This window comes from Myxocyprinus asiaticus, chromosome 10, assembly GCF_019703515.2.
Source record: "Myxocyprinus asiaticus isolate MX2 ecotype Aquarium Trade chromosome 10, UBuf_Myxa_2, whole genome shotgun sequence".
Lineage (NCBI taxonomy): Eukaryota > Metazoa > Chordata > Actinopteri > Cypriniformes > Catostomidae > Myxocyprinus > Myxocyprinus asiaticus.
In genome coordinates this window covers 21,681,529-21,708,456 of record NC_059353.1, presented here as the reverse complement: position 1 = coordinate 21,708,456, position 26,928 = coordinate 21,681,529, and the positions used below count along the sequence as shown (strand labels likewise).

The following is a 26,928-nucleotide window of genomic DNA, read 5'->3' as shown; positions in this document are numbered from 1 at the left end:
TTAACCCTAACAAGAGGTAACAAGCAAGTACAACCCCCCCACCCCCCCATATTTATACCATGATCAATGGAAACATGTGAAGTGCCCTTGGTAGCACTTAAGTAGTACTTAATCTCTAAGGTGCGTTTTCCAAAAGCATCGTTATCTAAGTAGTTCATAAAATCGTTTGTAAATGAACGAGAGCTTTGAACCGCTCTGAAGTCCATTAAGTGCAACTTAAACATATCTTTTTGGCATCTTTCACAGTTTATCAAAGACAATGGGACATTTAATAAATTGTATTAATATATTTTGATCATTGGAAAGCCATTGTAAACTATTTCAGAGGATAAAAAAAAGTGTTGAAAAAAAATCGCTATGAAATCAATAGGCAGTCTCCACAGTTTGAGCATGCTACGTGATCTAAATTTCAAGATACGTAATGCAGTATAACGTTATTTTAGCCTTCTTTGATAAGCATAATTGTAATGGCAATAGAAAGACGATTTGTTCTTATTAAACAGATTATTTAAGAAGACATATGTGAGTAATGTGACCATGCAGTTTAAAAGTTAAATAAATATGCCTAATAAATAATTAACATTTGGTTATAAAAGGAGATTAGAGTAAGAGTGTGCAATGATAGATTCCCTCTCTCTCTCTTCCTCTTCTTCTTCCTCCTTCCTCCAATGGATGTTTAAAATCGGCTGGCCTACATTCACGTTACATGCATTTATTGCGTCACTTTCATTAATCTCTACGATTGAGCATCAATACATATTAAACTCCATCTTACTATAGCCATCATTATTTCTTTAATTCAATTCTGTAATAGTTAATACATTTTGGCACCTCGACAAGGTTACAAACAACTTCCATGTTTGTTAGTATTTTCATATTATTTTCAAGTTGAGAAGACAACCTCCTGGACATACTGGCGAAAGTGATCAGCACCAATTTGGACTGGACAGCTCCGTAATGAAGCACTTAAGTTCAACTTTATAATGAGCAATCTACGTGCTGGTTTGGGAAACAGGTGTTACTTCATCGTAAAATAACGAGCAACGTTAGTTAAGATGATCGTAAAAGCTTAAGTTGCAACGTTATCGGGATACCCAGCCAGGAGCGTTTTTTATGAGCGATTTTACGAACGTTCGTTATTTTTTATGTGCGTTTCCCAAAACTGCACTTAACATTAAACAGCAAGGATGCACTTTAAGTGCTACTTAAGAGACTCGCTGTCCTTGTGACAGTGCTGAAATGTGACCATATAGTGCAGCTCGTCATTGTAACTTCATTATATTTGTGCGTAACTTTACAATTATTTGTAATTTACCTTGCTAATATTTGTTTAAAAATATTTTCTTAAATATTCGACCTAATCAACCACATATTTAGGGCCTGAGCACCGATGGTGCGAGGACCCTATTGTTCTTCTAGGCGTTTATAATTTTTTCCCCAAATGAATCGCATTTTTGAGGGCCTAAACATACTCGAAAACTCATGAAACTTTGGAAACGCATCAGAAGTGGCGAAAATGTATACCTGATATGGGTTTCAGAATGAGGTGTGGCAAAATGGCTCGATAGCGCCACCTACAAACTTTCAACGATGTGCCCTTTACACTACGTTTCACCTACACGTACAAAAATCTGTAAAATTGTGTAACATGCCAATACCTACAAAAAAGTCTCCAGAACCATGTCCTAAATTCAACAGGAAGTCAGCCACTGTGATTTTTGCTCAGTTTTTCTCCTAGAGAATAAATCAGATCAACATCATATTCGGTCAGTCTAATCTAAAGGCCTTTGCGATGCTAAATGGCGAAGCTTTTGAGTTTTCTTTGTACGGCGTATCCGTGGCGGCCTGGCATAGTTCGATGTTTCGCCATGAAACAGGAAGATGTTGTAACTCAAACATACAATGTCCAATCTGCCCCAAACTTGACATGTTTGATAACAGTCCTGGCCTGAATACACCTACATGCCAATATTAAGTTATAGTCATAGCGCCACCTACTGGCAACAGGAAGTGACATGTTTTGATGTATAGTTATAAAAGTCGTATTTGTTGTGAAGTAATAAGTGTCTTACCTCAGGAAAGTTTAGTAGGCCTACTAAACTGCCTGAGACAAATGCGTTGTCTTGTTTAAATATCTGCTGTGATATAAGATTCTGTCAGGATATATGTCAGTATCATTATTCTGATGTTATTTCCGTATCTTTGATAAAATTTGTTGTGAAATAAAAAGCCTTTACCTCCTTAACTCTCCTGTCCTCTCAAAATTACATACAAATACATGACCTGAAGAATGAAATACATTATAACATAAAAAGTGCTACAAAAATTGAATGCCGTTCCCCTGGCACAGCAGCCCCAATGTGCACCAGGGTGCGAGGGCCCATTCATCGCTGCTTGCAGCTTTAGTTACATATTGTTTTACAATAATGTTGTGCAGAACAATCTATTTCTTTTACACAATCTGCTTCCATAATCAGGCTTTCTCAAATTTCTCTCAATATGAAAGCTTCCAGGATTAGTGAAGATAGCGGAGGCCCATGTATGATCCTGCTAATTACAGGCATTTGTTGAATATTACGAGGTTCACCGTGTTATCATGCAGCACAAAATAAGGAAACATTTGGAAGATGCGCTTTATGGACATTCACCAATAAAGTGGAGGTCTGCTCTTTACTCCCAAAATTTATAACGGTACAGCAATGCTGCATGTGTGGTGCGACACAACTTGCTGGCGAGACCATCTTTGGGTGTCAGATTGGAAGCGGTGACAAGGATGATGAGCCAATATATACTGATGATTTTCATGCAGCTATTGACTTTTTTCTTGTCTCTCTGATTTTAATTTATACAGTTGTCTGCATCAATCATGCCACCACTTTGCTTTTACCAATTAAAAAATAATTAAACAAATAACTTAATTTGTTTACTAATTAATCTATTCATCCATTTATATAGACTATCTATTTTATGCATTTCGTTATTATTATTTTTATTATTATTAGACTTGTCTGTTAAAATACAAAATAAATAAAACATAGGTATCCTGATATTAAAGTTTTAGCATAAAGTGTAGATATTTAAAGTGTAGGTATTTAAATTGTATCAAGTGTAATTTCGCGTCTATGTGCTTATGATGCTCTTAGTACTGTACATCAGAGCACTCGTAAATCTACGAGCAATTTCAAGTACTACTTAAATTACGATGCTTTTGGGAAACGGGCTGCAAAACAAAGATGAATCGTAAGATGGATTCTATGATCTACTTAGGCTTACGATGCTTTTGGGATATGAGGCTTAGACCACTTTCACTTTTATTGGGGTGGGGGTCACTAACATGGGAGGAGACAAGGGAGATAATAGGGGAACTCCCCATTTTTACAGGTGGAAAACAGAGTCTTGCAATGTTTTATTCCAACCAATAGAATGTTATTACTATATATATATATATATATATATATATATATATATATAACAAATGATAATAGAATGGAATATCAATGAAGCCTTTCTGTGGCCCCCCTCCAGTGAGGGCCCCTGTTATTCAGGTCCATCATTACTCACAGTCAGATGCCCCTGAGCAGCAAATATCTAATGCACAAAACCATTTGCATAGTGCATTTAATACCATGAACTCTATCTGAAATGTAGACATTTGATGTTTAGATACAGTAATTGCTTTGGTCAAACGAGCAGACACTATCTTTGAAAGACAAAAGTGATGTTGAAAGAACAGCTTCATAAGAGGCATAGCTGCTTGGATAGTCTGATAAACTATTACATAAGTCTGTGAAACAAAGTTAATTATTACTAATGCATACTCACCAATGCAGTCCAAAATCCACCCCACTGTTCCATCGCCTCCACAGGCCAACACACGGAAATCAGGCACGTCTCGAAAAAAGTTGAGCCTGGCAGACATAAAAACAATGCAATGGTAGTTTACCTTTCATGTGTTATTGCATGAAAGATATCTTGAGTCCTGTAATTAAAGTGCTTCCTCTTGTGCTGTGACAACATTGCTGTAAAGCGATGCTACCCAACAATCTACAGCATCTGCAGCATTTCTCTGTAGCAGAGTACAGTTTACTATTGGTCTGAAGTAGATTTGTGTTTATTCTCAAGTTTGAAAACAGAGAAATCAATTTAATGGAGGGCACATGAGCGAAAACAGCTGAATAAATAAAAGCTTGCCAAGCTACAGAGACCCGCAGTTTCTGGAATGACTAACTAATGTCAACAAAAACACCATTAAAAAGGAGAAACAAACAAACAAACAAACAAATAAATAGGCTTGCCAAACCACAGAGACCAGTGTCATATATCACAAAAAGGCTGAGCAAATTCTTGATTCCAGGATTGGTTTTAGTTTGACAAAACTCACCAAATCCAATCAGGCTGGATTAGTGTTAAGTGGTATCAAGATGCTCCTTACCAACTTTCTCTATCAATTCAGAGTTTGATCCCGAGGTTATGATTAGTTCACAAGCGCGATCACATGAATGAAGCGAACAGCCAGTTGCGTGCGAGACAGTGTGAGTCACATCTCGTGAAAGAGTCAGCAAGATTTACTTCTCCACTGAAGATGTTTATGAAAATTATGATAAATTATAAGAATTTAAACACAGTTATAACACAGCATAAGAGGACGTTAAAAAATATGATCAATCAAAACACATTTACACAACACGAATAATCACTATGAAATTATGAATAATTATAATATATTCACACAGCACAGAGGATCACTAGTAAATGATAAAGAATTTAAAGGCATTTACACAGCAAGAAGGGAACATTGCTGCTGCTGCTAAAATGTAATGTGATGAAAATATAAAAAAAGATAATATATCGATGTGAAAGTAACTTTATATAGGCCTAGGTCCACAACAAGAACATTCAGGCTTGTAATTTTAAAAGTTTAATATCTTGATTTGAAATTAAAAAAGCTGAAATGAAAGGCTTTAGTATTACAGTAACTGAACTTACTAACTTAATATCATTTAATACTACTAGACATTACAGTTTTTCTTAATCGCTTTGGCTCAATTCTCGAATGATAATTTTTTTTTCCTTCAAAACATTGTTCAAATCTCTGAACAATTAGTTTCTTGTTCACACCAGATTTGAATTTCTTATTCATTTAAGCAAATTGCACATATTTTGGTACATGTGTGCAAAAGAGTAAGTACAACTGTCTACAATTTGCACAATAACACAATTTGCACAATTTGCACAATTTGCACAATAACTAAATACACATGGCTTGCTGATCAAAACTGATAAGTTGATTCTCAGGGAAATTGTCATACTCTTCACAACTTCTAAACATTCTTTCATCGTGTGAGCCATCACATGCAAAATTATCCATTCAATTATCAAAATCTGTCAGACATACATGTATATTCCATAAATATCTATGACATGGAATGTTTTTTCATTGTTGCAGGTTTTTTTATTTAAATTTTTTTCATGGATATCATTTTGTGGCAATTTTCTGTTCACTATATATGACTTTACATGTAAGAAATGTGTAAAAATGTACATGCAAATGTGAATTTTCTGTTTACATGTAACACATTACTACAATTTTTTTTTTTACTGTATACATACAAATGTGCATTTCCTCTTTCTGTGTACTACAGCATTGTACAGTATTGACTTTTCCCAGTAAACTTTTACCTACTGTTGAAATTGATATCTAAAAAGCTCAGTGTGATACACAATAGCATTCAGCGAGACAAAACTGACATTCTTGTATAGTACAATAAGCAGTCAGTCAACAAAAATGTAGAACAAAAATGAAATTTGTATATATCAAACATTTCCAGGGTTGACTGCCATGGCGAAAAAAACATCTTAACATTTTGACCAGTACGGCTCACTCGATGACAAAAAAACTTTTCATTTTGGTGGCATTGGCCAATTTACTGACACAGAACTAGGTTTTGAAGCATGAATTAAATGTTTTGGGTGAGTTACTACATTTTGCAGACATGCAATAGAATTGTGATGTCCCATAAAACAGTTGTGACAATTGCACTTACAGGTTAGAGAATGTTAAGATTGTTTCAAAGCGATTGAGAAAAACTGTAATACACTATTGAATAATTAAAATGTGAGCAATTGTTAAATGAGTAGATGGTATGCACTAATAAAGACTTATTTGATCTTTCTTTCTAGCAGCATAAGACACAATAAAGACATATTTGGTGTGCTAGTGTGCTTTTATTGAACTTCAAGTGAAATACTGTTTGTTCATGGCATCTCTGCCAGTAAATCCTAATAAGAAGGGGTTTGGGTGGCATTCACACTTTTCTGATATATCTACAGTAGCTGTATTGTGGAGTGATTAAGTTTTTATATTTTAAAGTCATTCGATCATTATTGATATTGTATTAATATCTTACTTGAAATTATATAATTAATTTAGGTTTATTTATTCATACATATTTTATGGTCAGTGTGGGGAAATGATTGGGAAAAAATTTAAGTGTCTTTAAACAAATGCAAGACTGGCAAAATATATTTCTTGCAATAAATAATGATCATAAATAGCGTATTTTGTAAATTTCTAAAATTGTCTCTTTGAAGTGCACTTTAAATTGGAGTGAGAGATACTTGGGGGAGTGACTGTCACTTTGCTCACAGCTGATTGGTCCAGAATCTGGATGAGATCTTTAATCGGGAACATAACCTGCCCCGGAGCAGGTTAGCCGATTAGTGTATGTTACTATGGCAAGGAACCCCGATGAAAGCCTATCCACTTTACTGGTACCATGAATTTAGGGTTCACTTAAACTAAGTTTAAACTTATCTAGCTAGCTTCTTAATCCTGCTTTGTGACATAGGCCACAGCAGTTTCTGGAATGACTAGCTAACGCCCAACAAAAACTCCATTAAAAAGGAGAAAAAAAAAAAAAAATATATATATATATATAAACAAATAAATAGGCTTGACAAACTACAGAGACCAACAGTTTCTGGAATGACTAGCTAATTTAAAAAAAAAAAAAAAAAAACTCCATTAAAATGAAGAAAAACAAAAACAAATGAATGAATATATATATATATATATATATATATATATATATATATATATATATATATATATATATATATATATATACAGTATACTGTATAAATTACAATGACCAGTGGTATTTATTGAATTTCTGCACAAGCTGAAAATCCCAAAAAACTTTAATTTTAAACATAGTAAATAATCACTTTGACAGTTCACCATGGGTATCCTGTGGTATAGGAAATTGCCTAAAGGCTGACATTTTGGGAGGGAGAGAGAGACTGTTACTGGATCAGCACTTGAGGATCTGTCTCTTCAATGAAAACTCAGAGGCATTTGGAAAATTGAGCAAGAAAGAGGCTGAAGAAAACACCACCCTCTGCTGTTTAGAGCCATGCACTGCAGCACATGGGTAACTTCAGGACATCCTGTCCATATGCACATTTGGGATCTGCTATAGCACCAAGCATAATACACCAGTAAAGCAGTCACACAACTGTGTGAAATATTAATACTGTGGAACCTCTTTGCATGAGCTCTGACAATTCATCATGTTTTATGTATGCAGGTCGAGAGCGAAACAGAAGAGTAAACATGGCCCAACATCTACAACAAACAATCCTGTCAATTGGATCCAAACATCTAAAAGTTCTTATTGCTTTGTATTTTCTCAGCTTTAAAAAGTTTGTTACTATGGCGCCATACAAGTCCATCAAATTTTGCTGAAACTATGTCAACCACAACATCTCCCAGAACAGTGTTGACATGGTATGGTGTTTCATTGAATAGCTCAGTAGCACAACTAGAGCATGTCTGTATTGCTCCTGACAGGCTTGGGCTAGAATCATGGTTCAGGCACTACAAAACTCAACTCTGCTGAAAAGACTAGCTTAAACAACCAAAGCTGGCTTGATGGTCTTAGCTGGTCTACCAACTTGGTCAAGCTGGTCTGTCAGCTGGTTTTAGAGGGGTTTTGGGCACTTTTCATTCTGGTCAGGCTTGTAAACCAGTTAAACCAGCTTGGCCAGACAATCACACCAGCTTAAATCAGTTAAGATCTGGAAACCATGCTAATTTATAATGTTTTTTTTTTTTGTTGTTTGTTTTTTTCAGCAGGGGACCTAGTCAGTTTCAATGCTGACAAAATTTTTTCTGCCGCAGATGAATTCTTAATGTTCCAGTACTAGTCTGTATAATATGGCAGTGTATGCTCCTGTTGTTGTGATGAGGTTTGCGTAAACAATTCTCTCTCTAATGATATGGAGGCAATGGTGAAAAACACTTGCGCAATCTGTGTGTTTTCCTTATAAAGCTGTAAGAGTGGCCTCTTCAGCGCAGACACTTAGCAAAAGAGCACTCATATCTATTTTCATCTCTCCATCTTTTGATTCCCACTTAGACCCCTGAGTGTCAATCATTAGTCTTGATATTTTAAATGTATTTCTATTTAAAATGGCAAAGAGACTGAATGGAAGATTCTAGAAGATCAGCTAATTACTTACAGTATTTTTGTTGTTTTCCAGTAAAAATACCTATACACCCTTAAAACAAGATAAATTTATTTGAGAAGAAAACTGTGTCCATATTTTCAACAAATTTTTGTTTTTTTGTTTTTATGTCAGTAATGTATGAATAATATACTTAACTCAAGATACATTCACTTATATAATTTATTTTTTTAAATAGAAAGTGCCTTTATCTAGTTATGAATTATTTAAGTGCTCATGGAACATAATTTAATACACAATCTTATTGTTTTCCATGAGTGAAATTAGCAATGTCACAAAATTCTAAATCCCCTTTGCTCTCTCTCCTCTCCCCCTCTCTCTCTCTCTCTCTTTCTCTCTGAATGGGCTCTTCAGGATGAGTAGCACTGTAGTCGTGACTACAGAGCACTGTTTTGGGGTGGTTTTAGTCTGCTTTCCTGTAAAGCAACCATTTGCTAAGCTTTTGTTCAGTATTTCTCTCTCTATCCCAGAACACTCTCTCTCTGAACAGAATTTACTCATGCGTTTGAGTGGGTTAATGTGTACTGTACATGAGCATTCTACAGTAGAAGTGAGAGACCATAGGAGAGAAAAATTACGAATGAGATCTCTTTAATATCTCATTTGTTTCTCCTACACAACAATGAGATTAAAGGTGCATTCAGTAATTTGGGGCTAATTTAAAAAGTTTTACACATTAACAAATGAATGGTGTACACTCACATGAGATGAAGACATAATAGTTTTCTATAAAAAGTGTTTTTATTATACATGGTGTTTAGCCATTATAGAGGTTTGTAGGGTGGGAAAGGAGGAAATGGGATACTTGGGATTGCAACTCAAAGGTAGAATTTAAATTAAACAAACTTAAAGGGGCTTTTCAGCAATACACTCATCAGATCAGGTCAGACTCTTAACATAGTTTTTTCTCTCAGGTAGCTCTCTCTTTCCTCATCTCTGGTGTGGTCCCTTTTTATCGCTCTCCCCAGTGCTTAATGCAATCTGAAACAGGTGTTAGACATTATAGCGCTCAGGTGTGTGCAACCTTACCACTTTCTCTCTCTCCGGCGAACGCTCGACCACACCCCCGCCACCACAGCCATGTTGAAATGACATGACCCGCGGTGTTTCACTAAATGTCGAAGAAGAAAATCTTCGCGCTCATTGGCTGCCGCCTACGTAGATACGCGTCTATGCTTAGCGCAGTGTTGTTTGATGATGCGAAAAATGAAAAGAACACAATGGAACATACTTATTATTGTGTTTTAGAAGCGAGACAACAGGAGATTCAGTAGCTGTACTGCCGAAAAAGTAAAAAAGTTCAGAAGCAAGAAGACAGAAAGACCGGCAAAGGCAAAAAACTAGAGTAAACATCGGTACGGCATACACAAGGTGGAAAGATTTGATGATGGAGAAAAACATGAGTAGTGATGACGATTTTGCTTCTCTTTTGTTGGACCTCATGTACTCATATAGGAGACAAAGGCAGGCCTACATACAGTTATAAAGCCTGACTGTGGCCTGTAGGAACACTAGAAGCCTGATAACACAAATGGCGCCAAAATCACAAAGGGAGTCAAAAACAGACTACAGATCCCATCAAGCCTTGCTCACTTTACACCTAGGTGTGAAATTCTGAAGGATCGAACTCTCAACTCCTATTGGATGAATCGCAAGACAGAATGCATCCCTCAACCATAACGTCATAGAGAGTATAAAAACCTCAGAGATTCTTCTAAGTTTTGCTTCCAGCGACAGTTTGTGCCGTGTCTAGTTGCAGCCCTGCTGCTCCCATATGTAGCCTCATTGCCCAAGGAAGTAACGTATGTACCTGAACTTTGGCCATACAATCTCCATCTCGCTGGATGAGCAGAGATTTCTCCATGTTCCACCGAGCACGCTAACAGATCCAAAGGAGACCGCTGAGCATTTCGCGTCTCACCCCTTTTGCCTGCAGCAAGAAAGAAGATTTATTTTCCTTCTTCAGCCGAGTCGACTTAGCTGATATCTCCGCCAACCCGCTGAGAATTAGCCGCCATTCCGCCCGCCGACAGAGCGAGGAAACAGCCTCCCTTCATCACCCAAGCTTTGAGGAACCGAGTCAGAGTCAAATGACGGACGAACACACATTTTACCCACGTCTTTACCTGCAAGGTTTATGTCTGGGCAGAGATAAATTATTATAGTGTGTTACTTTTGTGTATCAAGGTTATTGCTTGTACAGTTTATGGACCGCTGAGTCCGCACATTGCTGCTAATAATACTCAAAGTATTATTGTAACTTACTGTTACCATGAATGAGATTTTCTGCATTGTCGTCCAACCACGTTGGGCTGTTTGTGCACCATCGCGGGTGAGTTTATCCATCCCAAGATCCAACGACCATGGCGGACGGATTATGAACTGTTCACCGTGTCTCTGAGTGATAAAACTAACGGTTGCCTTCTCTCCCTCGATTGCTAAAACCGGCTTCGGTGCCATCACTCTGTTCTCTCTCTCTTGTTCTAACCGCACACACACACACAAACATACCTGCACACACATTTGGCGAGCAGATAACTTGGTGATAGAGCCCAGCTTTGTCCCAAAGTTATCGTACCAGCGGAGACACGTATTAAACGGGCAGACGCCATTAACCAGTCTCTCCGCCCACATTCGCGACCACATTCTCTAGCCAGAAACCTCATGTGACACACTCTCCACAAGAGCCACGTCCACCATTTTGTGCCTTCCTTCTCTACTTAAGCACATATACACCCATTCACACACACACACACACACACACACACACACACACACACACACACACCTACCCTCCTCTCATGTATTATAGGCTTATCTGTTACCATATCTAATAATGTTACTGTTTAGTTTGAAGTCAGAAGTTTATCGACTGCATTGTATTGATAATTAATTGATACTACTGCATCAATAAACTTTGTTATAGTATAACTTTGTGATAATTATTAATTATTGCTAAAAACCAAACCCACTCCTGAATGAAGCGCCCAACAGACATGTAAGGAATCATTAATTGTTTAGACCACTCCTAAAATAGTATCAGTAGAATTTACAGAAAACTCAAGTTTCCCTCGAACTTTTTAAAATTACGTGTGTAGTCAACGTATGTTAGTAATGGACAGTTTTAACGGTGTTTACAAACGCAACCGGAAAGCAACCTGTAATTTTCTTTTCATTGTTGTCACAGCTAGAGTAAGGGTGGGGGGGGGGGGACATCTATCTCCACCTTTATGAAATGGTATACGTCTTCATTCGTTTAGCAGCTTGGCACAGGGATTGTTGTGAATTTTGAGTAAACCATGACGTTCTTCAAGTATAGTATTCATGGACATGCTAAACTTGATCATCAAAAACAATTCTAATCTTTCCTTTACCATGACTTTCTTTATCGCTAGATAATTGAGGTTTATTTTACGCAAAGCATTTATTTAATAAAGGTAATAACTATCTTTAGAAATAATGTGAAACAGACAGTCTCCAACGATTATTGATATGAAGAACAATAATAATCTGTCCAACTGTAGAAGACTGTTCGTTTGATTTAGGCAAAGCAATTATATTATAGTAGTAATAATTAACTTTAGAAATGACCTCAAACTCAGACATTTTCCAGATTCAAATGATATTCCAAAGCAGGTGCAGCAGAGACGATCATGCTGATCCACATTGATAGATGGCAGTACAGCGTCTAACACCACTGTCATATTGGCACTTAAAGTACACAAAGAAGTACGCTAGCTAGAGAACTACTGAATGGCCCTTTAAACTACTTATATATTTGTACATATCGGAATATTTAGCAATAAATTTAAAATATATTGTTTCTATACTTATAATCAATAACCTAAAATCAATAGTTTTATATATTCCCATCGTTTTTTTATTCAATGACATAATTCGCAGTGCTCCATGGGATTGTAGCTTGTGCACTCATGAAAGACGGTAAGTACACAGCCTTGTACCTTTGTCTTTATGTCTGATTTTCAAATAATTTTTTGCCTCAAAACAAAGTTTGTGATGTTGTGATGTACTTCAGAGCTGGTTTGTTTGGTTCATGGCTTACAACTCTTTTATGAAGGATTTTATTAAAAGTCTATGGAAGAAATTAATAGGGAAAATACTTCTGGAACCCAGATGGCTGAAAAAGTGGGTGGTCACTGTTGCGCTTTATACAAGTTAAGCTCAATCGACAGCATTTGTGACAATATTGATTATTTTGACTTGCCCCTCCTTTTCTTTTAAAAAAAAAAAAAAAAAGCAAAGCTCTAGGTTACAGTGACACACTTAAAATGGAAGTTAATGCCAATTCGTAAACATTAAAATACTCTGTCGTCTCTGACGGTCAAAGCCTACGGCGCTGCTGGACAAGCCGCCTCCGCCCTGCACGCCATGGCTCTCCTGCAAGTCCGCCAAGGCGCTAAAGGAACTGCACGAGGGTAGTTCCGCCCCGGGATTGATGCAGGTACTGCGCTCGGCGACCGACCTCGCTCTCCGAGCGACGGAGGTCACGGTGCGGTCTCTCGGGCGGACGATGGCCACACTAGTGGTCCAGGAGCGCCACCTTTGGCTCAACCTGGTCGAGATGGGTGAGGCCGACAGGACACGATTCCTTGCTGCCCCCATTTCCCAGGCGGGCCTATTCGGCGACACCGTCGAGGACTTTGCCCAGCAGTTCTCGATGGTAGAGCAGTAGATGGATGCTAGCCGGCTTGTCCTGCCCCGGCGTGGCTCAAGATCCTGCACCCCATCTACTCATCGCCGAGGGCGTCCCCCTGCGGTGACTGCACCGGCTCCGCCGCAGCCCGCCCCTCCAGCCCGGCCCCGGCGTGGAGCCCAACGCAGGAAGCCGACGTCACCCGTCTCACAGCCGGCACCGAAGAACCCACGGAGGTCTTCGAAGCGCCCCTGAGACGGGCGACCCAGGGACAACGAAACCCGCTGCTCTGGAGCTGGTAAGCAGATCTTCTTTTTGTTACCTTTTGCATTTAATTGCGCTGCATGCCCAAGTGGCTGCAGTACTCAAGAGCTCCGCAAGAGTGGTTTCCTTGTTCCCTGGGTCACATATTCGGTGTGTACGGCTGGCATCACGACCACCGTCCACCACTCCATTTGGCAGGTTGGCGCTCCAGCGGCGGTCTCCCGCCCTGAGCGCCCAGCTGTGGCACAAATCTGCCCCCGATGTGACAGTCTCCACGGGTCATGAGGACAGGCCTCTTCCTCCCCCGTCCCAGGCTGTTCCGGGGGTGGTCACATGGAGCCAGGTAAGTGCTTCGATGTCCTCGGACTCAGCACGGCCACGATGTGGTGTGGCACCTCAAGCTCCGCCCCGCCGCGAGGCCCCACCCGTCGGTACAGTACCGAAAAAAGGCGGTGGGTTGCGGCCAATCTTGGACTTGCGAGTACTGAACCGGGCCTTACACAGACTCCCGTTCAAGATGCTGATGCAAAGACGCATTCTAGCGAGCGTCCGGCATCAAGATTGGTTCGCGGCGGTAGACCCGAAGGATGCGTACTTTCACGTCTCGATCCTTCCTCGACACAGGCCCTTCCTGCGGTTTGCGTTCGAGGGTCAGGCGTATCGGTACAAGTCCTCCCTTTCGGCCTGTCCCTGTCTCCTCGCATCTTTACGAAGATCGCAGAGGCTGCCCTTGCCCCGTTAAGGGAGGTGGGCATTCGCATTCTCAACTATCTCAACGATTGGCTAATCCTAGCTCACTCTCGAGATGGGTTATGCGCACACAGGAACCTGGTGCTCTCACACCTCAGCCGACTAGGGCTTCGGGTCAGCTGGGAAAAGAGCAAACTCCTCCCGGTTCAGAGCATCTCTTTTCTCGGTTTGGAGTTGGACTCAGTCTCCTTGACGGCGCACCTTACGAACGAGTGCTGGCCTGTTTGAAGGCGTTCAAACAGAAAACAGCGGTTCCACTGAAACATTTTCAGAGGCTCCTGGGGCATATGGCGTCCTCGGCGGTGGCCACCCCGCTCGGGTTGATGCATATGAGGCCGCTTCAGCACTGGCTCCAGACTCGAGTCCCGAGACGGGCATGGCGCCACGGGACACACCGCGTGGCCATTACGTCGGTCTGTCACTGTCTTTTCAGCCCTTGGACCGACCTCTCGTTTCCACGAGCAGGTGTTCCGCTAGAACTGGTCTCCAGGCGCGTCGTGGTCACGACAGACGCCTCCAAAATGGGCTGGGGCGCTGTTGGCAACGGGCACGCAGCCGCCGGCCTCTAGACGGGTCCGCGGCTGCGTTGGCACATCAACTGCCTCGAGTTACTGGCAATTCTGCTCGCCCTGCGGAGGTTCCGGCCGTTGATCCAGGGCAAGCACGTGCTAGTTCGGACAGACAGCACGGCAGCGGTAGCATATGTCAACCGCCATGGCGGTCTGCGCTCCCGCTGTATGTCATAACTCGCCCGCCGTCTCTTCCAACGGAGTTAGCAGCACCAAGTTGCTGCAAGCCACTCACATCCCGGGCAACCTCAACACTTCGGCGGACGCGCCGTAACAACAGGTTACCCTCAAGGGAGAGTGGAGACTCCACCTTCAGGTGGTCCAGCTGATTTGGAGTCGATTCAGTCAGGCACAGGTGCACCTGTTCGCCTCCCAAGAATCCTCCCACTGCCCGCTCTGGTACGCCCTCACCGAGGCCTTCCTCGGCATAGACGCGCTGGCACACAGCTGGTCCCCTGGCATTCGCAAATATGCGTTTTCCCCAGTGAGCCTGCTCGCACAGACCCTGTGCAAGGTCAGGGAGGACGAGGAGAAGGTCATCCTGGTAAGCACCCTACTGGCCCGCCCAGACGTGGTGCTCGGACCTCACGCTCCTCGTGACAGCTCCCCCAGGCAAATTCCCCTAAGGAAGGCCCTTCTTTCTCAGGGAAGGGGCACCATCGGGCACCCGCGCCCAGACCTCTGGAATCTCCATGTCTGGCCCCTGGACGGGACGCGGAAGACCTAAGCTGTCTCCCACCTGCGGTGGTAGACACGTTCACTCAGGCTAGGGCTCCCTCTACGAGGCGCCTGTATGCCTTTAAGTGGTGTCTGTTCGCTAAGTGGTGTTCTTCCCATCAGGAAGACCCCCAGAGGTGCGCAGTCAGATCAGTGCTTTCCTTCCTGCAAGAGAGGTTGGAAGGGAGGCTGTCCCCTTCCACCTTGAAGGTGTACGTTGCTGCCATAGCAGCACACCATGACGCAGTCGACGGTAAGTCCTTAGGGAAGCATGATCTGATCATCAGGTTCCTAAGAGGCGCCAGGAGGCTGAATCCCTCCAGGCCACGCCTTGTTCCCTCATCGGACCTCTGTAGTTTTTCAGGGTCTACAGAGAGCCCCCTTTGAGTTTTGCAGTCAGCCGGGCTTAAGGCACTCTCCTTGAAGACTGCCCTCCTGACTGCGCTCACTTCCATCAAGAGGGTAGGTGACCTGCAAGTGTTCTCTGTCAGCGAAACGTGCCTGGAGTTCGGTCCGGGCTATTCTCACGTGATCCTGAGACCCCCGACCGGGCTATGTGCCCAAGGTTCCCACCACTCCTTTTAGGGACCAGGTGGTGAACCTGCAAGTGCTGCCCCAGGAGGAGGCAGACCCAGCCCTGTCGTTGCTGTGTCCGGTGCGCGCTTTACACATCTATTTGGATCGCATGCAGAGCTTTAGAATCTCTGAGCAGCTCTTTGTCTGCTTTGGTGTACAGTGGAAAGGAAGCGCTGTCTCCAAGCAGAGGATCGCCCACTGGCTCATTGACGCCATAACTATGGCATGTCTCGCCCAAAACATGCCGCCCCCGGTAGGGCTACGAGCCCATTCTACCCGTGGTGTAGCGGCTTCTTGGGCCCTGGCCAGAGGTGCCTCTCTAACAGACATTGCAGAGCAGCGGGCTGGGCAACACCCAACACCTTTGCAAGGTTCTACAACCTCCGGGTGGAACCGGTTTCGTCCCAGGTAGTGTATTTCGTCTCCGGGTGTATCGCTTGCACATAGCGCCTTCCACCTCCTTTTGAGCTGAAGACGTGCGCTGTTAATTCCCAGTAGTGTTCACAAAAGTTGTTCCCTGGTTGACTTCCTCCGAGCCCTGTGGCAGTCGAGTTTTCGGAGAGACTCGCTGCCGGCCCAGTACACGCGCTAACTAAGAGCCCGGTTCTGGGGTAGGTGATCCGCATGTGGCAGTTCACTGTAAGGCTAACCCCATGCGATCTATATCTTCCGCTAGTTCGTTTCCCTACTGGCAAACTGCGTCTTCCTTGGGCAGAGCCCCTCAGTCTCCATGTTGTAGTAACTCCTCCCCCATTGGGCAGGATCTACCTTGAAGGCTCTCCACATGGTTGGAAAGACCATGTGATGTATTCTTCCACTTAAATATCCCCCCCTCTCTTGGGGCGAGGTGTGGTCTCCGCGGTGTCCTCCCCTTGGGAGGGACACCCCCCGACTAGACCTGGCGGCCCAGTCAGATAATCCCCCTTCTTTTTTAGGGAGTGGAAAAAGAGAAGGGGAAAGAGGCCACGACTGCGTTAAGCCTGTCTCTATCTCTGGGTAGTCGACTTGTCCCCAAAAAGGGCCGTTTGACACTCATAACTGTGTTGGGGGAGGTTACGTGTCGACCTGGTGCGCTGGCTATGAGGCACACAGCAAGTCTGCCCACCATACACCGCCAGTTCACGTAACACAGTTCAGCCTTGTGGCGTTTTGTATAGGGACCCCTAGTGTCACTACATCGACACCAACGTCGAGTGAGTGACAGATAGGGAACGTCATGGTTACTGGTGTAACCTCCGTTCCCTGATGGAGGGAACGAGACGTTGGTCCCTCCTGCCACAACGCTGAACTACCCGCTGAAATGGCCGGACCTTATATCGGCTCCTCAGCGTAAAACCTGAATGAGTGGTTGCATACCAGCTCCTTTTATACCCGTATGTTCGGGGGAGTGGCATGCAAATACCACTCGCCAATTTTCATTGGCCTTTTATCAAAGACCAGAGGTGTCTCGGGCTCCCAAGAGTGACCCCTAGTGTCACTACATCGACACCAACGTCTCGTTCCCTCCATCAGGGAACGGAGGTTACACCAGTAACCATGACGTTATCCAGATAACTTGGCACCAAATGATTTAAGATTTTATGGCTAATACCCAATTTTAAGAAATTCACTCTTTTCTCTAATGTCAAAAAACCATGATCTATAAAATGCTTACTACTTACCTTAATATATAATGCGCAGTCAAAGCTGTGCGTATTTAGAATTTAGAGTCGGTACTGTTTAGTAATACAGTACAACAAAACTGAGAACTCTGAAAAAGCAATCTGGGAATCCTATAAAAAAAATATATTTCCTCTGGGAGAGATCTCAGCAGTCGGCTTAAATCTGAAATAGGGGCTTGAGTATGGTCCGAACTGGTGCATTTTATTAAAATAGCTCTCATGACAACATTATGGAAATACTTAACTGACTTATAGCGGTACAGCAGTGAAACTGTCAAATTCCACTGCAACGCTACTGCTGAAAATGAATTGAAAGACCCCGACTTGGTCCATTGATAAAAAACCAGTCTTCTGTTCGTTGCATGTGTGAAGAGGCTTTAGTACAATATATTTACTTAAAGAGGAAGCCTTGTCGTGACTGACAAGCTCAGCAGTACATTAAGCCTCATTCAGTGCTTGAATGAATATTTACTCAGCAGGGAGCTTCAGCGAAGGCTGCTTGAGTCATATAGTAAGTATCTTGTAGGTCTCTAAATGTCAGCTACACTTCTGGTTCCTCTCTCAGACTAGCTGATTGCAGGTTGGCTCTCTTTATTGCAGGTTTGTGGAAGCATAGGGACAAGACAGAGAGGGAACCGTGCCAGAATAAAACAACACTGAGAATGTCAAACTGTTTTTTAGCAATTCCCTGTCATGACAAAAATACTTTTCTCCATCTCTTTGCATCTATCTTTCTCCAACTTTGATGCTGGCTTGACTTACCCCACCATGGGTCCTCCCTGGTCCAGACTGTACACCTGTCTGGGATTGAGAAGGTACTGGAACTTCCGCAGCACCCTGATTTGAAAAGTCGCAGAGAACAAGTAATCAGCATGAAATGCATTAAAAAAGACAACACTGGAAGAATGACATTATCAATGACGTTATCGCTATAAACTTTCGATTATGATAAATGAAAATTCTGTCATCATTTACTCACCCTCATAATGTTCCAAACCTGTATGGCTTTCTTTCTTCAATGGAACACAAAAGGAAGTACTAGGCAGAATGTTGGTCTCAGTCATCATTCATTTTCATTATATCTTTCTTCCATACAATGAAAGTGAATGGTGACTGAGACTAACATTCTGCCTAACATCTCCTTTTGCATTCCACTGAAGAAAGAAAGCCATATGGGGTTGGAACAACATAAGGGTGAGTAAATGATGACATCATTTTCATAACCACACAACCTTGAGAAACAATGGTGACAAAAGAGAGTCCAATAAAGGATGAAAAAACACATACATAGATTGCATACTGTTGCAGCAGTACTCCTCAATAACCTTGAAGTAATAAAATTATTACTGAGGACTCTGCAATGTCCTTCACTAACTGTGTTAGCTACTATGCCCCTTTTGTGTGTAAAGACATACAGAGAGGAAGAGAGAGAGATAGAAAGAGAAAGGGAGAGAGAGAGAGTGAAATCAGAATAAGACAGGCTGTTAGTTTGAGGTGTGCCATGAGCTATGCTTTTATGTGGGGGTGATAATTTGAGCACTTATCAACACTGAAGACTTCATTCATTCCCTATGCAAAGAACAAAAGAGTGCAGTCAAGTGTCAAGCTCAACCAATAAGCTTTCAGTACACTGAGCAGGGTGAATAAGATGGAAAAATACACTCGTTACAGTATGAGTCAATTGGTAACCACTCTGTTCCTTTATTTGCATCAAAGGAACCACCAAAATACTCTCTTTTTTTAGACACGGGGCAGTTATCACGTCTTTGTTTGAGCACATGTCTAATAATGGAGGATAATTGGCCAATAATTGGTATTTAAAACTGCGTTGCTATGGTGATGCCAGCGCTAAGTCCCAAAACTAGTCCCCCAGAGGACGTTGGGTGGGTGGTGAGAGCTGAAACAACACCCACATTCTTCCTTCTTAAACAGCATTACTGTCTTCTGCTGGCTTTGATGGGATTTAGGACAAGAAAAAGACTTTTAATATGGCTATTCACATTTGACTGAATTTAGATGGTTAGACAAACCTCCTCATTGAAATTAATAGGTAAAACTTTAACAAAAAGGTTGAAAAGTGATTGGTGTAGTAAACATGAGCTAAAAATGCTAACTAACAATACTTTTACTGTACAGCATTTATTCATCTTTGTTAATGTTAGTTAATAAAAATAAAATTATTTCTAATTATCATGTTAGTTCATAGTGCATTGTGGTGATGTAGGCATGGCCGAACGATGTCTGTGGAGAGCGAGGCCGGGAGAGGAAGAACGGTAAGGATTGATACTTGTGGGAAATGATCTCCAACAGCTGTTCTGTGTTGTAGTGAGAGCTGGAGAGGGATAAAAGAGTCAATCCAGACTACTGGAGGGGAGAGAGATGCATGTGATCAGTGTGCTGAAAAGCCATTAGTGTGTGTGTTTACATGGAAAAGTGCTCAAATAAAAGACTACGTGGATTGCTACCTGGCTCCCGCTTCCTCCTTCAAGAAGAGAGTTAAAGAACTTGTCACATTGTGCCCCCTTCCTTTAATTGAGGTCCCCTTCGAAAGAATTGGTATGGACCTTGTCAGGCCATTGGAGCAGAAGGCACGCAGGTATCGCTTTGTGTTGGTTCTGGTGGACTACGCAACGTGATATCTGATATAGGTGTGCCTCTGTGCAACATTTCAGCGTGAAGTGTTGCAGAGGCACTCTTCAGAATAATCTCCCGAGTGGGGATTCCGAAAGAAATCCTCACTGATGAGGGCATTACGTTTATGTCACATACACTACGCAAACTGTACAAATTATTTGGTTAAATAGATTCGGACCAGTGTTTACAACCCCCAAATGGACGGCTTGGTCGAACGATTTAATCAGATCCAAAAGAATATGATTCGTAAGTTCGTGTATGAAGTTGCTCGAAATTGAAGTGGCTCGAGCCCCTATTATTTGCAGACAAGAGGTCCCACAAGCCCCCATGGGGTTCTCCCCATTTGAATTATTGTATGGGCGTGCTCGACATCCTATGGGAAAATTGGGAGGAGGGACCTTCAAACAGCAAAAAAGAAATTCAATACGTTCTTGACCTGAGAGCAAAACTCCACACACTGGGGCAATTAACACTGGAGAATTTGCTCCAGGCTCAAGAAGGGATTTGATGAAGGGATATTGGCAGATCCTCTTAACTCCCATGTCCCATGAAAAGACAGCATTTTCCACACCATTCAGATTACACCAATTCGTGACGCTTTCGTTCGGTTTGTTTGGGAACACGGCTACGTTTCAGTGGCTCATGGACAGAATCCTCAGACCGCACGCTGCTTACGCCTATCTGGATGACATCATTATTTTCAGTAATGATTGGCAGCGGCACCTGCGGCATCTGAGGTCGTTGAGATGGGCGGTACTCACGGCAAACCTAAAGAAGTACGCAACTGGGCGGGTGGAAGTACAGTATCTGGACTCCCACTTGGGTCATGGGCAGGTGTGGCCCCAAATTGATAAGGCTGCAGCGATTGCAGAGGTGAGACAGTTCCTGGGGCTGGCTATTATTGCAGGTTTGTGCCTAATTATTTGTCCGTCACCAGCCCGCTGACTGATCTAACCAAAAATGGGGCTCCAGATCCGGTCCAGTGGACGGAGCCATGTCAGCAGGCGTTCACGCTGTTATTGCACTCTCCTGACTTCACTCTCCCTTTTATCATGCAGACGGACACATCGGACAGGGGGCTGGGAGCAGTACTGTCCCAGACGGTGGAGGAGGAGGAGGGCCCCATGCTGTACATTAGTATACACCACTGAGGGAGACTAAGTACAGCACGATAGAGAAGGAGTGTTTGGCCATCAAGTGGGCGGTTCTCACCCTCCAGTACTACCTGTTGGGGCGTGCCTTCACCCTCTGTTCGGACCACGTCCCACTCCAGTGGCTCCATCGCATGAAGGATGCCAATGCACGGATTACCCATTGGTATCTGGCTCTCCAGCCTTTTAAGTTCGAGGTGGTCCACAGGCAGGGGCGCAGTTGGCTGTTGCGGATTTCCTCTCCAGAAATGGGGGGGAGTATGTGACAGGCTGGATGGGTCATGCGATGGGGTTACATGATGATGTGGGTGTGACCGAGTGACATCTGTGGATCGTAAGGCCAGGAGAGGAAGAACGGTAAGGATTGACACCTGTGAGAAATTATCTCTAACAATTGTTCTGTGTTGCAGTGAGAGCTGGAGAGGGATAAAAGAGGCAATCCACACCGCCGAAGGGGAGAGAGATGCACAAAGCTGACTGTGTGTGTGTGCGTGTGACCGGTGTGCTGAAAAGGCATTAGTGTGTGTGTTTACACTGAAAAGTGCTCAAATAAAAGACTATGTGGATTGTTACCTGGCTCCAACTTCCTCCTTCAAGAAGAGAGTTAATGAACCTGTCACATGCATTAACTAATATTAACAAATACAACTCTTGATTTTAAAAATGTATTACTGGTTCTATCTGTTAAAATTAAAGGAATATTCCAGGTTAAATACAAGTTAAACTCAAATCGACAGCATTTGTGGCATAATGTTGATTATCAAAACATTATTTCGACTTAAAAAAGCAAAAATCAAAGTGTAAGGAGGTTCAGTGGAAAGGAGGAGGCGAGAACCGGCTTAATAATATAAATAGTAATTTAATAAACAATCCAAACAAAACACACAACCAAAAACACACAGCACAGCTGCCTGCAATTCTCTCTCTCTCGAACTGTCGTCCCCGGCCACCTTTAACCCTCGCGCGCCCCATCAGGCTGATTGGGGACCGGGTGTGTCTCATTCCAGCCCGGCCCTGCCCTCCTCGGCTCTACACTCCTCCCGGCGTTGCCTCAGGCCGGGGAGCCCCCGGCATGACGTACATCCCCCACCCTTCCTCTGCAGGGGGGGTGTGCCTTATGCCCTGACTGCCGGTGGGTCATCCCCGCCTTCCTCGACCTGGGAGGAGACAGGAGGGGAAAAACAACAAAACAAAATGGCGAGGGAAAGGCCAATACGGAGCGACAGAGAGAGGAGAGAGAGAAAAAAAGAAACTCACCGGTTCTCTGATGCGCCGTCGCGTGGTCCTCGATCACTACTCCACCGTCTCAGGCGGACTGCACAGCCGCTCCTCCCCGGGCGGACCGGAGTCAGACCTCCGACCCCCAGCGGACAGAACGCCCCTCCGCGTTCCCGGCGTCCCGTGGGGACACTCCTCCGCCCCTGGCAGCGGCCCTACCACTCCAGGCGGTCGGGGAGTCGCTTCCCTCCTCCCCCTGTGGACGGTGGTCTTCTCTCGAACCCTCCGCATTCCCGGGGGACGGCAGGGCACTCCTCCGCCCCCGGCAGCGGCTCCCTCGCCCCAGGTGGTCGGGGAGTCCCGTCCCCACTCGCCTCGCGGACGGCGGCCGTTCCCCGCGTCCGGGTGGTCGGGCTACTCCGTCCCCCGTCGGATGGCAGCGGCGCTCCCCTGGGTGGACAGCAGTGTCGAGGACTCTGCGACGGGAATCCCTCCTCCTTCCCGGGTTTCGGCACCAGTGTAAGGGGGTTCAGTGGAAAGGAGGAGGCGAGAACCGGCTTAATAATATAAATAATAATTTAATAAACAATCCAAACAAAACACACAACCAAAAACACACAGCACAGCTGCCTGCAATTCTCTCTCTCGAACTGTCGTCCCCGGCCGCCTTTAACCCTCGCACGCCCCATCAGGCTGATTGGGGACCGGATGTGTCTCATTCCAGCCCGGCCCCGCCATCCTCGGCTCTACACAAAGTTATAGTGAGGCATTTACAATGGAAGTGAATGGGGCCAATTTTTGGAAGGTTTAAAAGCAGAAATGTGAAACTTACAATTTTAAAAAAGCACTTCTTCTGTTAAAATTTGTGTTATTTGAGCTGTAAAGTTGTTAAAATCTTCATTTTTACAGTCATTTTAGGGTTTGTTGACATTATATCATCATGGCAACGAAGTTGTAAAATTGGATATAAATTGACAAAAAAGGTTATTATGTGATTTTATCACACTAAACTCAAATTAACACACTCATTGTTTATGTCTTGTGGCAATACTTTTTAAACAGTGAGTATTTTAACATTTACAGACTGGCCCCATTCACTTCCATTGTAACTGTCTTTGTGGAACCCACATTGAAACATTTTTTTTAAAAGAAAATGATGGACAAGTCAAATTTTTATTTGATTTTTTTTTGGTAATCAACATTATGCCACAAATACTGTCGACTGAGCTTAACTTGTATTGAACCTGGGATTTTCATTTAACATTAACCAAGATTATTACATGCTGTAAAAGTATTGTTCATTGTTAGTTCATGTTAACTAATGTTGTTTAATAATGTTAACAAATGGAACCTTATTGTGAAGGGTTCATTGCTAGTTTTTGATAAATTTTATTGTTATTTGCTAAGTTAATAATATTGATATACAATAATTATCAAAACAATTCAAAACACTTTTATGGATTTATTTTTTATACCTAATAAATTAAAGGGATAGTTCACCCCAAAATTTAAATTCAGTAACATTTTACAATAAGATTCCATTTGTTAACATTAGTAAATGCATTAGTTATCATGAATAAACAATTAACAATATATTTGTTACAACATTTATTAATCTTTGTTAATGCTAGTTAATAAAAATACAACTGTTCATTGTTCGTTCATAGTTAACTAATGTTACCTAATACAACTTTTGATTTTAAAAATGTATTAGTATATGTTGAAATTAACATTAACTAAGACAAATAAATGCTTAATATGTATTGTTCATTGTTAGTTCATGTTAGCTAATGTTATTAACTAATGTTAACAAATGGAACCTTATTGTAAAGTGTTACCAAAAATTCTGTAATACAATGAAAGTGAATGGTGACAAAGGCTAACATTCTGCCTAACATCAAAGAAAGATAAAGAGTTTGGAACAACATGATGGTGAGTTAATGATGATTTTTGGTTGAGCTGGTCAATAGATCATAAAAATATAAGCAATATCATGGTGGGAACATGGAGGCTATTTTGGGTTATCCTTTTAACTAATGTTAAAGTACACAACCTTATTATAGAGTGTTACCAATGAATAAAGCTATATAAGATTGGAGAACATTACAAATTATGATGCAAGAGATCAAGCTTTAAAGATGTTTACCTCTCACCCTGCCGACCACCACTCTTAGGGTTAACCAGCACAAGAAGGGGATGTGTTCCAGGCAGAGGGGTGATCTTAAAGGCAGAGAGGAGAAAAAGACCCCTTTATACCTGGTATTAAGATGCGTTTCAGGTGATCAGATCACAAGTGGTCAGCGTGAAATACAGGAGTAAATGGGATGCAAAACGTTTTGTGATCGGACCACAAAAATCATATAAGGAGGTAGTCAAAGACACATGTGACCACACCATATTTGAGGTGTGAGTCTAATTTGTCTTGATGCATCCTGGACAGCAGCGAAGCAATTCGCCTCACCTGTCAATCCACAGCTGTGCTAAAACAAGAGTTTTAAACTTTGCCGGTTATGTGCAGCTTTAAAAGTAAATAACCATCTGATCTGAAAATTTAAACAAGCGCATACATATACATGCATGAGAACTTCACAGATCTTCAGTGTGCCTGATATCAACAATATATCACAGATGACACAGTTGAGAAGAACACATCTGAAGCTCAGTTAATACAAGTATTCCACTAAAATAATGGAGAATTCTGCTCGAAATGTTGCGTTTGTGCTTGGATTATATTTCAAACGCTTCTGTGAGAAACAGTGCACCATTTTTTTTTAGCTTTGTATTTTATGACTTTCTTGCTCTTTACTGTCATGCAGTCACATACTGACATAGTGATTGATGTATGTCGTCATGAAATCAGAGACCTTCCCCTTGAAATCCGAATACAAGTTGTGACAGGAGACGCACTTAAGCGACGAGGTGTAAAGAGTGATGTGTCTCACCTGACCACGTCACGCATCTTAATACCAGGTGTAAACTGGGTCAAAATGTTAAACACACACACACACACACACACACACACACACAGCACAGATTTGCAGCGACAGTCTGTGTGTTGCAGGCTCACTTGCAGTGCTTGACCATCACCAGTGAACTTGAAACACTGGCCAGTATCTTCAGGGCTTGTATTGGGGGATGACTCTTCTTCACCTCTTTTTAAAGCAGGCTGACGGTCCTACACAGTGATAGAGAGATATTACAGAGTAAAGGTTACAAACCCAAAGAAAAATAGAGAGAGAGATGGAAGGTGAGATATGAGACAAATGTTATCATTATAAATGTACATACATATTCTAGATATACAGTACATAGTTTGATGGCCACATTTCTGCAGGTATTTTAAAGAGATATTTAACCACACAAATATTTTCATTATTTACTCACCCTAATGTTGTTCCAAACCCATATGACATTTTTCCAATGTGGAACACAAATGGAGATGTTAAGCAGAATGTTAGCCTCGGTCACCATTCACTTTCATTGTATAGAAACAAGATGCAATGAATGTAAATGGTGACTGAGACAAACATTCTCGCTAAGTTCTCCTTTTGTGGAAAAAAGTCACATGGGTTAGTAATAACATGAGTGTGAGTAAATGGTTACATAATTGTAATATTTAGGTGACTTATTTGTTTAAGACTTAAAATGCCTAAAGAAAGTTTTAGAACAAACCATGGCTATTTAATGAACATTTGAAAATTGGCAAGCTATGTCAGTGTGCAGGACTTATTGTATTCTTTCTATTGAATGTTTCCTACGCCCCTAAACCATCTAGTTGTGTGAGGGGTGTAAATATGTTTTTATCCCACTAATTACCATTTATTACATAAACATTTACACCCCACATTTAGGGTTAGTTTATACTAATAAAATACCCTCTAACTATCTAGTATAGACTTCATATCTAATGTATTTTTATAATCATAAGAGTATACACTGGTAGGGAGGCAACAGGTAAACATAACGCTGGCCCATTACACTCTAAATGCATACTGTATATGACAGTTGTTCAAGTGTTATCGTTAATGAAAACTAAAACAAAAACAGGTAACACTTTGTAATAACTTTCATTAATAAACCATTTACAAACATTAAATAATGCTTAACAGATCATTAGTTAATGTATATTCAGATAGTTAAAAATATGAGCTAATGTGCTTGTAATATTTACTAATAAATTTAACTAACATTAACTAATGATCTGT

At 42.1% G+C, this 26,928-nt stretch overlaps 1 protein-coding gene across 8 annotated transcripts in view; it reads right to left on the bottom strand.

The window, feature by feature from the left end:
- Nucleotides 1-26,928, bottom strand: part of LOC127447091 (diacylglycerol kinase beta-like) — a 220,552-nt gene that overhangs the window by 84,868 nt on the left and 108,756 nt on the right. For all 8 annotated transcript variants that reach the window (XM_051708618.1, XM_051708619.1, XM_051708624.1 and 5 more), the window contains 4 exons: nt 25,791-25,898; nt 24,870-24,943; nt 18,483-18,557; nt 3,823-3,908 (listed from right to left, as the gene is read on the bottom strand). In XM_051708618.1, the coding sequence (XP_051564578.1) occupies nt 3,823-3,908; nt 18,483-18,557; nt 24,870-24,943; nt 25,791-25,898 (343 nt within the window). The remainder of the gene's footprint in view (nt 1-3,822; nt 3,909-18,482; nt 18,558-24,869; nt 24,944-25,790; nt 25,899-26,928) is intronic.